Source organism: Chlorocebus sabaeus, chromosome 6, assembly GCF_047675955.1.
Source record: "Chlorocebus sabaeus isolate Y175 chromosome 6, mChlSab1.0.hap1, whole genome shotgun sequence".
Taxonomy (NCBI): domain Eukaryota; kingdom Metazoa; phylum Chordata; class Mammalia; order Primates; family Cercopithecidae; genus Chlorocebus; species Chlorocebus sabaeus.
The window spans coordinates 5,676,638-5,688,251 of record NC_132909.1 but is presented as its reverse complement, the minus strand read 5'-3'; the positions used below and the strand labels follow the sequence as shown (position 1 = coordinate 5,688,251).

The window sequence follows — 11,614 nt, the reverse complement described above, 5'->3', positions numbered from 1 at the left end:
TTTAGAACCGGCAGGGGGCGGGGCCGAGGAGGGACCTGCGCGTCTCTCAGTCTCCCTCCCAGCGTCTCTGTTTTCAGGTTTTGGAGACCAGAGTGCCAGAAACTCTGGAATTGTCTGGAACGGGGATGCAAACTAGAATGTGAAATGCAAAGCCCTGCCTGGGCGGCACGTACGATATCACGCTGACGGCCCACAGAACAGAATAGATATCCTCTCCCTTTCTATTGTCCGTTCACTTGAGAGGGAGAGTCCACCCTGTGCTCAGCTTCAAGGACTTCTCTAAAGCCACCGCCTGGGGTGCCGGAGGGAGTGCTCAGGCCGGGGAAGAGTGAGGTCACCACCTGCTGCTTAAACACAGCAGAGGCGTGGGGGCGGGAGCCTGAGGTCCCAGCTACTCAGGAAGCAGCGGCGGGAGAATCGCTGAGCCTGAGGTTCCAACCCAGCCTGGGCGACAAGTGACTCCCACTACCGCAGGTCTACCTTCCTCGTCTCTCTCTCTTTAAAAACACACACACACACACACACACAACTTTTTTAAATAAAATTTTTGATGGTGTGACAAAGGGATCCAACATTATTCTTTTCCATGTGGATAACCACTTAGTTGTCCTGGCACATTTGTCGAAGACATCGATTACTTTCTTTTTTTAATTATTATTTACTTTTTGCTTTTTCTGTTTTTTTGTTTTGTTTGTTTGTTTGTTTTGAGACAGAGTATTTCTCTGTCTCCCAGGCTGGAGTGCCGTGGCGAGATCTCCACTCAATGCAGCCTTTGCCTCCTGGGTTCAAGCGATTCTCCTGCCTCAGCCTCGGGAGCAGCTGGCCTTAAAGGCCCGCGCCACCAAGCCCGGCTAATTTTTGTATTTTTGGTAGAGACGGGGTTTCACCATGTTGACCAGGCCGGTCTCAAACTCCTCACTTCAAGTTATTTACCTGTCTCGGCTTCCCAAAGTGCTGGGATTACAGGCGTGAGCCAACATGCCTGGCCCAAGAAATACGCTTTACTTCGCTTTTTAAATGTTAAAAGTATAATTGAAAACTAAAAACTCTTCTCCCAAATGAGAAATCATCTCCATGACGATAACAGAGAAAGAAATGAAAACCATTTTATTAATAAATAAGCCTTAGACCAGAATGTGATGGGGAAATAGAGGCAAACAGCTAAGAGGTTGAAAAGAGAGAAAGAAACTTCACTGTTCTGTACAACCCATTAAGTACATGTTTTCAAGATAAACACTAATCAGTCCTCAGGGAAGAGGACTTGACAACACGCTTGGTCACACATAGTTCATCCTGGCTCTACTTGGTAATGGAGGTGACCATCTGTGTCAGCTAACTAGCTTCATCTTGAGGGAGGGGGAAAAACCCTAACCCATGTCTTTTAGACAAGTGTGAGTTTTACAACATGGCGACAGGTGCCCTCTCTGGTGAGGCTCCTACAATCCGACAGAAACTGATATCAGCAGTAAATAATAAAATTTAAACTATATGATTAAGTATAGAGTTAATGAACACAACGCTTGAAGAAAGCCACCTGGAATAATCAACTCCAAAGAAATGGGATCAGCGTTCCCAAGTAGAGACGTTAAGGTTTCTACATAGACACAGTAACAGTCTGATCTCTCTTTCTTTTCCCCACATTTCCCCCTTGTCTTTTCGACAAAACCGCCATCGTCATCATGGCCGGTTCTCAGTGGTCGCTGTCTCTTCGGAGCTGCTGGGTACACCTGCAGACAAACAACAGACAGAACAGGCACACAAGGATTAATATGAAATTTACAATAGTAGAACTTCCGATGATCTTAACCCAAGTGACAGGGTTAAAATTTGTGAGGCCATCAGCAACTCCCGCAGTTGCCTCAGTTCCTGCTACCAAATTTAAATGGGTTTTTGATGCTTCAAAAATTTATTCTTTTAATTTGGAAATGTCTAAAGTGAGATTATCTTCTCTTCCTTGTAGATGGCGTCCAATTATGTCCCAGTGATGCTCGGACTCATTATAAACTCGGGGTGTAATGCAAAAATCTGACATATTCCAGTCGCACTGTAACTGGAAAGGACGTTCTAAGCTCATGAGCTTATCTCCCATCCAAATGACAGTTTGTTCAAGATCATTAATTTGATTTGCCAATTTTTGATCAATAACAGATTGTGAATTCCACAATCTCTTAGAATTCTTTTGCCAATCGTTAACAAAGTTTACTGTCTGAACAGAAGAGTGCAATGCAACTCCTGCCACAGCGGCCGTAGCTGTGACTGCAATTAATCCCATAATAATTGCAATTCAAGTAAAAATGAACCTTTGGATCTATTTAAAATGTCTTTTAAATCTTCAGACAAAATATGGATGGATGGCAAGGCCTCTGACGGTGGGTCCCCGTGCCTTCCTGTCGTCTCTCAATCATGTACTGGGGCATGATTGAGTTTGTCCTGTGCAATTGTAGTAGAATTGACCTCGGGGTGCCCAATCTCTAATAGTTCCGAATTCATTGTTTTGTAATATCACCGCACTATCAGCCACACATTCTTCTCCAACTACAACTTTTGTGCCTTTTGATCCTTTGGGAATTTCTTTGTGGCAAGGCTTTCCTTTGGCCTAAATTTTAATGATCTTTGATGAGAAAAGTCCTGTAAATAATTTACCTGTGGCCTGAGTGACATTCCACTTACCGTGTGATAAGTAAATCTACTGGTGGTGCTGACAGTAGGTGCTTCTACCAACCAATTTTGGATTGCAGACTTTAAACATCCTGGTGCTCTCCCTAGGCAAATAGGAGGATACCCAGTGGAAAAATTTATCATCATTCCTTCTTCCTCAGGTTTAGCAGAGCAACAGTCATCTGTGGGGCCAGGTACCCAACACTATTACTGACATATACTTCAATAGGATTATCCATCCATGTGACGGCCCGAATTAAGGGCGGGAAAGGCACATAGGCCTGGTAGGTATAATTAGCTGCAGCTGTTCCTGCAGGCATGGGGAGACTGACCACCGCTGATACAATCATCAAAGCTGCAAGCAGCATATTCTCTGGAGTTTGTGTCACTTTTGTGTTCTCTAGGCTTTTTTTTAGCTAACTGTGTCAGCTTCTTTAATTACACCCAAGTTGGGCTCCACTTTCTTGGTGGATGGCAACTTCATCTGTTCCTCTGACATCACCATTTTGTTCATCTTGTGAGTCAATGGTGCTCGATTGTGGTGTCTCCATCTCCGTGGAGGCGCTTTTCTTTGCATCTCCGATGGGTTCACTGTAGAACTTCAAATTTCCAGTGGGTATCCCAACAGGAAGCTGATTTTCTTCTGGTGAAAAACAAGCAAAACCTCGCTCCGACGTTACCACCTTCCCTACTTCCCATGTCTTATGTTTATTGTCTTTCCACCAGATCAGTTTTCCATCATGTGGGCTGTTCTTTTTACCAGTAAGATGTTGTTCTGCAGAGGTCGTAGTCTGTTGCAGGATCTGGCCAGCAACCTGCAATGCAGCGGGGCTTTTTCTTTGTTCCCAGGTGGATCGGCAGTTTGAGAAATAATGGACACACACAAGATAGTGAAAGCTGGGTCCGGGGGGTCACCGCCTCTAGTCCCACAGTGCCGCCAATGCACTGGATATACCAGCATTTATTATTAAGTTTAGTGAGGTGGGGGTAGGTTAGTGAGGGATTTAGGGTCATTTGATTATGAGGTGAGATGGTCACATGGGGATGAAGTAATTCTTTAACATAACATCTGTATGCAGAAGTACAGTATATAGAGATAAGAATTTACAATATTGTGTGTGTGTGTGCATCAGTAATTTCTAACAGAGCCTTGAAATAGAAACACACTCTTTCCATAACCTATGATTAGCTAGATATTAATCAGCAGTAACACTTGCAGCAAAAGCTGGTTACAAACAATCCATAGAAACAGGACGTGAGTCTAGACAACCGGTTAGACCAGAAATTCTCAGAAGGGAGTATGCCTTAACCCTAAAGAGGCCTAGAAGAGCTGTGGCAAGATGAGGGCGTTTATAGCCCTATCTTATCCATATGGACAGGCGCCCCCATATGTCCATTTATAGGCGCATTCCACAAGGGTCGCATTTCATTCCCAGAGCTATGAACATCTGCTTTTCTGGGATAGGAATCTTGGTGATGTGAAACCTCCCTGACTGCACATCCATTCATAGGCTCTCTGCAGGGGGAAGGACATCAGGCACTGTTGGCTCATTCTGGCAGTCCAACCTGGCATTGTCTGTACACAATCCTGCATGCAATTTTGTATTTACAATAAATCAGAAGCATTTCATCTTTTATTCCATAGCAATAGTTTCAGGGGGTCTCCCTATATCACCCCCTTTTCTCTGATTTAAATGAGCCATAGCTTGGCACTCATTACAATTGGATTGAAGATTTTTTTTTCCAATTTTTTTTTTTTTTTTTTTTTTTTTTTTTTTTTTTTTTTTTTTTTTTGAGACGGAGTCTCGCTCTGTCACCCAGGCTGGAGTGCAGTGGCCAGATCTCAGCTCACTGCAAGCTCCGCCTCCCGGGTTCACGCCATTCTCCTGCCTCAGTCTCCTGAGCAGCTGGGACTACAGGCGCCCGCCACCTCGCCCAGCTAGTTTTTTTTTGTATTTTTTTGTAGAGACGGGGTTTCACCGGGTTAGCAAGGATGGTTTCGATCTCCTGACCTCGTGATCCGCCCGTCTCGGCCTCCCAAAGTGCTGGGATTACAGGCTTGAGCCACCGCACTCGGCCTTTTTTTTTCCAATTTTACACATGAACAATAAACCAATGGCACAAATTATGCACAGAACAAAATTAACGATAGTGAATCCTCCCAAAGATTTTACCCATTGAACGGGGTTGAGATTAGATAACCCCTCAGAGATACCGTCTAAAGCTTCAGCACGGGATAAAACAGTTAAGTGTGCTGGAGAGGCCTCAAAAATCTGTTCTTTTAGCCTGCTTATGTCTAAACTTAAATTATCTTCACTTCCTTGTAAATGGCGTTTTACTAATTCCCAATTGTGAACAGACTCATTATATTGGAAGGAGTTATACAAAAATCAGAAGTATTCCAACCACATTGCATTTGTAATGTATGTTCTAAACTCATAATTCTGTATCCCATCCATATAACAGTTTGTCTTAGATCATTAATTTGATTGGCCAATTTTTGATCAATACCTGAGTGAGAATTCCACATCCAAGTAGAATTTTTTGCCATTTATCCACAAAATGAGCAGTTTGAATAGATTGATGTCATGCAACTCCAGCAGAAGCAGCAGTCGCAGTAACAGCAATCAAGCCCATTATTACAGCAATTAATGTAAAAATAAATTGTTTACTCCTTTTAAGAAATTTCTGTAGAATATTAATAATAACATGGATAGAAGGGGAAGATTCTCAAGGCCTATGTAAGACTACAGGGAGCCAAATACCTTCTCTGGCTCCAACTATTAAAATACTATGATATTGATTAAAGGATGAGTCAATACAAGTATACAAGTAACAATTAACACAGGTAATTATGTTGGTTTTTGAACTAATATGCATATTTCCTACTAATAACATATATGATGGTTTAACACAACTTTTCAGTGGTATTTTTTTGTTAGACTCCATATAGATAGTATGTGTATTTTGGGATGGCACTCTTTTTTGTGAATGTGGGTTGGAGGGAATAGGTTTTATGAGAGGTGGTGGGGGGACATTAGCAACAGCGGGGTATAAGTCTTCATAATCTTTACTATCCCATCTTTGAATTGACCTTTTGATGATGGCCATAGTGATATTTTTGGCTGTGTGGAAATAGTAGTGTAAATCAATCTGTTATCTTAGTTTTTGAGGTGACAAGGTGTATTTACTTATAACACTTTCTCCAGCCCAAACTCTCATACCAGTCATAGCTATGGTTAATCTCCATAATTCTGAATGTTGAGGTTCTAAGTGGGGAACAACGAGCCTTGACTTTGGAGGGGCAACCCCTGCCCCTTTTCACTTAAAAGGAAAACAGGAGTTAAATCTATGATATAATAGGGGAGGGTTGTCACTGCTTTTTTGATAGGTAATATCATAGAGAAAATGTTGACAATCTCTGTGACCTTGAGAGCAATCATTAGTCATATGACCTTTAGGAGCCCAATCAACAATGGTGTGGTGAGAAGAATTAAATAACACAGTTTCTTCTGGACTAACACAATCCTTCCATATTACTTTGTCAGCATTTGAAGACAAGTTGAGAGGACACGTAGATCCTAAAGGCTTATATTGGGATGTGTGAATGTAATCAGCAATTCCTGTTTTGATCTGTCTTAGAGGTTTTACTGAGAGCCCTGATACCAAGTGTCCTAAAGGAGGGACAGAGTGACCAGAGAGTAGTGTGACTGTCCAAGTTTGAATATCTAATGAGAGACATCCATTAGGGTCCCAGGCACAAAGGTGGATACCTACAACCTAAAGTGATACTGAAAGGGGTTCCTTCTTCTGAGGGTTGGGCAGGACAATGGTCATCTACAGAACCAGGCATCCAAATACAATCATTAACATAGAACTCCATAGGAGCGTCCATCCATGTCATGGCTCGAATAAGAGGAGGAAAAGGAATATAGGCTCAATATGTATAGTTTTTAACAGTCTGTGGGGTGACAGAGGGTAGAAGGATCAGTATCATCAGGAGGAGGCAGAAGTTGAGCCGGACCTGGATCGCTGGAGACAAGTTGTTCAGGATGGCTGACGGGATTGTCTGTTGTCAAGGAGTTAGCGTGGTCATTTTCTTCTTTTTGACGATGGGATGTGTTAGTTGCTTTCTGCTGTGGCTCTTTTTCAGCAAATTTATCTGTCTCGTTGTTGCATGCATTTTCAGGATGCAATTTCAGGTGTCTAGCAGGAATCCAAGCAGGAGATTGATGTTCACCTGGGGAAACACAAGCATAGCCTCTTCCCCACGTTAAAATAGAATATTTTGATCATATATTAGATTGAACGTCTTTCCACCACACTTCCCTTCCTTGGTTTACCGTGGGACAGTTACCAGAAAAATGTTTTTAGGCAGCAGTAACAGAACCGGATTTAGGAATATTGAAAAAATTTAACGTGAGCAATGCCAAGTTTAGTTGTATGTGAGGCGTAGACAACTCCTTTGGATTGGCTTGTTGAATTTTAGCAGGAGAAATGTGGAGTCCTGCATTGGCAACAGCTAATTTTAAAGAGGTAAAACATTGAATTAATTCATCTTTAGTGGGGGCAGCAATCAGTATATCATCCACATAATGAAGAATGTAATTATTTTTAAAAGTCTGTTGGATAGGTTGTAACACAGTACCAACAAACAACTGACAAATAGTAGGACTGTTAATCATTCCTTGAGGTAAAACTTTCCATCGATATCTAGCTGTGGGAGCTGAATTGCTAATGGAAGGTATAGTGAAAGCAAATTTTCACAGTCTGACTTGTCCAAAGGAATATGAAAACAGCACTCCTTAAGGTCAATGAAAATTAAAGGCCATTCCTTAGGAATCATGGAGGGGGAGGACATACCAGGTTGTAACGCCCCCGTAGGTTTAATAACTGCATTAACAGCTCTTAAGTCTGTTACCATCCTCCATTTTCCTGACTTTTTTTGTACAACAAACACAGGCGAGTTCCATGGAGACAAGGAGGGCTCGATAGTGTTTGCTTGTAGTAAATCATTAACAATTTCAATTAAAGCCTGCAACTTGTGTTTGGAGAGTGGCCACTGCTCTACCCAAACAGGTGACGCACACATCCATTGTAAAGGGATTGGTGGGGAAGGCTCAGCAGTGACTGCACCTAATAAAGGGTATCCAAGTCTTGATTTATTAAGTTTTGGGGAGGGTTCCAAGGGCTCTTTAATTCCCTCTCCATTAACTCCCAATCCTTTTCCAGGAACAAAATTCACTTTATACATTATGTTTTTGCTAGCTTCACTATAATTTGAGAAAGGGATAGATATTTCAGCTCCCCATTGTTGCAGTAAATCATGTCCCTATGAATTCCTGGGAATTGGAGTGATAAAAGGTTGAATAGTGCCAATTGGTATACAGCAGATGACGTTCCAACTCCCACTAAATTAGTTGAAGAGGGCTGTTTTGGCCAAGAGGAAGGCCACTGATTAGCAGCAATTATAGAAACATCAGCCCCAGTGTCGACTAAACCTTCAAACTTTTTTGGGAAATTTTAATAGTACAGGTGGGATGAAGAGAAGAAATAGCATTAACCCAATAAGCAGCTTTGTTTTGTTTAAAGGTATTTCCTATGCTCCTGTGCGAGTAGCAGAGTCTGCAGAGGGGCACAGTGCAGGGACAAGTAGTAGTTGAGCAATGTGTTCTGGTTCAATGAAAATGGGAGATTTGGTAGAAATAACCAAATTTCATCTGTAGTGTTGGCATGGATAACGCCAGTATGATTACACCTTTTAAGGTTAATGAAGCTCTGCCAAGAATTAAGCCAATATGACCTTTAGGTAAAGGCCCTTTAACTCCAGCAGGAGCAAGGACGGGTTGTTCTTCAGGGAGTAAAGACAGAGGGAGAGTACTACATAAGTCTACTGAGCCCCTTCCTGTGGTGGAGGCGGACAGGCATTGTACTGGGACAAGAGGAGGGGGTAATTCGCACTGGGTTGTGGGTATTGAAGTTGAGGTAATGCCTGTGGCACTGTTTGTACTTGAGTCTGCGGCATTGCTGGTGCAGTTATAGAGGTAGCCACAGGGAGGGGGAAACCAGACCCTGAAATCCCAATCGGGGCTCAAGGCTGGCCCCTCCCCCAGTTTCCCTGAAAAGAAATGGGATTAGAAACAGTGTTGGCCACGTTTAAAGGAGGCAACAGATTACCACTAATATCAAATTTAGATCGACAAGAATTCATCCAACGTTTACCTTTTTTACATCATGGGCAAGTAGTAGCAGGTGCTTTCTGTAAATTTGGAGTTAGTGGAGTGGGTTGTTGGGGATTAGCATTAAGTAAAGGACAAGATTTTTTAAAGTGTCCTACTCCCCCACATTTATAGCAAGTACCAGGAAAAGTATTGGGCACACCCGTTGTAGGAACATTAGGAATAACAGCAGCCGCTTTTAAGGACGAAGTCATGGCTTGAGCCACGAGCACAGTTTTATGAGTTTCAGAACCAATACCATCACAGGCTCTAACGTAGGAAGGAATTATACCATCATCAGGTACGTTTTGAGTCTTAGGTCGTATGGCAGCCTGACACTCAGTGTTAGCATTTTCAAACGCTGTAAATTGGATAACCACATCTCTTGCTCTAGTATCAGAAATAGCCTTTTCAGCAGCATCTGTGAGTTGGGTTGCAAAATCAGGATAGGGTTCAGAAGGACCTTGTTTAATAGCACTAAAAGGTAAAGGGGCCTTGCCTGCATCTTGAATACATTCCCATGCTCATAAACACACTTGAGTAACCTGAGTTAAAATACGTTGATCATATTCCAACTGTCGAGCAGGAGTATTCCACAAATCACTAGAACCCATAAGCATATCATAAGACCCTTCAGTACCATTTTCAGAATTTGTAGAAGCTTGAATCATGGCCTCTTCTGACCACCATGTCTTAAATTGTAGGAATTGAGAAGGGGCAAGAGAAGCACGAGCTAGGAAATTCCAATCATAGGAACAAGCTGTTTTTCAGTAGTAAGATAATATAGAACAGTTTTAACATAAGGAGAATTCGGTCCATATTGATCACAAGCAGCTTTAAAATCTTTAAGGAGTTGCAAAGAGAAAGGTTCAAAATGTCGCCGGCCTTTAGCAGTACCTTTGCCCCACCTCCTGCACTCTCAGACTTAGGGGCTACAGCTATGGGGAACTGCCAGGCATGCAAACCACCAGAAGCCCTAGAACTACCCATCACCTCCTGAATAGAAGTGCGGACAGGTCTAGCAGGGGCAGAGGAAAGAAGAGAAGGAGAGCGAGGGCGCCGGGACGTGGATTGGCAGGAAGCAGGATTCCAAGCCTCCGAAAGAAGGGGTCCCGGAGTGTTGAAACAAACAGTAGGCTTAGAAGAGGGGAGAGTCCAAAAGGACAAGAGGAATGAGAAACAGGCCATTCAGATGAATGCCACACGTCCTCCTCTGTCAGAGAGGGCAACGGCTTAGTAGAAGAGTTAACATATACAGGTTCCAAGATAGGAGGTGGAGGGAGGGGATCATCACCACGTTCCTCCCCTTGGGGAGAAAACAAGGAGAGATTGAATTCTTCCTCATCATCAGAAGGAGGATAGTAGGGGGGTCAGCTACCTGAGGTAAAGGGAGTGGTTCACCATCCGCGTTAACTTGCGGCAGTTGAAAAGGATCACCAGACTGAAAAGGAAGTGAAGCAACATGAATAAGAGCCCAGTCAGTCCAAACAGAAATAGGGAGTAAAACAGCATCTCTCATGAGTTGGTGGAGAGTGGGGCCAACTCTATCCCAGTCTAACAGGCCCATAGAACCTTTGCCACGGAACCAAGTACTATGCTTTTCAATAGTCTGAAAAAAGAGAATAAGGTTATTGGAATCAGCCTTGATTCCACCCTGTTGAAGAAGAAGTTTAATAAAAGACAGATACGCCTGGTGTTTAGACTGTGATTGTCCCATAATAACCCTGGAATAATACCAATCGACAAATCTGAAAAGAAGGGAGAGTCGGAAAACGTGTACCCAGAGACCTTACCGTCGAGACTGAAGACTAGTCATCACGAACCCACACTCGGAGTGCACTGAGCCGGGGAACAAAGAAGGCCACGTTGGGCACGAGATACTGCAGGATCTGGCCAGCAGCCCGCAATGGAACGGGGCCAACTCTTTGTTCCCAGGCGGATCGGCAGGTCGAGAAACAACAGACACAAGATAGTGAAAGCTGGGTCCAGGGGCGTCACCGCCTTCTGGTGCCGCGGTGCCAACAGTGCACTGGGTATGCCAGCATTTATTATTAAGTTTAGTGAGGTGGGGGTATGTTAGTGAGGGATTTAGGGTCATTTGATTATGAGGTGAGATGGTCACATGGGGATGAAGTAATTCTTTAACATAACATCTGTATGCAGAAGTACAGTATATAGAATTAAGAATTTACAATATAGTGTGCGTGTACATCAGTAATTTCTAACAGAGCCTTAAAACAGAAACACAGTCTTTCCATAACCTATGATTAGCTAGATATTAATCAGCAGTAACACTTGCAGCAAAAGCTGGTTACAAACAATCCATAGAAACAGGACATGAATCTAGACAACTAGTTAGGCCAGAAATTCTCAGAAGGGAGTATGCCTTAACCCTAAAGAGGCCTAGAAGAGCCGTGGCAAGATGAGGACGTTTATAGCCCTATCTTATCCATATGGACACACAGGCGCCCCTCATGTGTCCATTTATAGGCTCTCCACAAGGGTCGCATTCCATTCCCAGAGCTATGAACATCTGCTTTTCTGGGATAGGAATCTTGGTGATGTGAAACCTCCCTGACCGCAAGTCCATTCACAGGCTCTCTGCAGGGGGAGGCACATCACAAGCCCTTGGCTCATTCTGGAAGTCCAACCTGGCAATGTCTTTACACAATCAGGCATGCAATTTTGTATTTACAACAGCCATAAACATTTCATCTTTTATTCCATAGCAATAGTTT

General features: G+C 43.1%; 1 protein-coding gene across 1 annotated transcript; it reads right to left on the bottom strand.

Annotated features, from left to right (window-relative positions):
• Window positions 1–1,128: 1,128 nt before the first annotated feature.
• Window positions 1,129–10,692, bottom strand: LOC140711957 (endogenous retrovirus group K member 19 Rec protein-like). Its single transcript, XM_073017219.1, has 4 exons — window positions 10,670–10,692; window positions 10,255–10,317; window positions 3,120–3,257; window positions 1,129–1,735 (listed from the first exon to the last, which is right to left on the bottom strand). Exons 1-4 carry the CDS (start codon window positions 10,690–10,692, stop codon window positions 1,678–1,680), a joined length of 282 nt encoding a protein of 93 aa, XP_072873320.1. The 3' UTR covers window positions 1,129–1,677.
• Window positions 10,693–11,614: the final 922 nt, after the last annotated feature.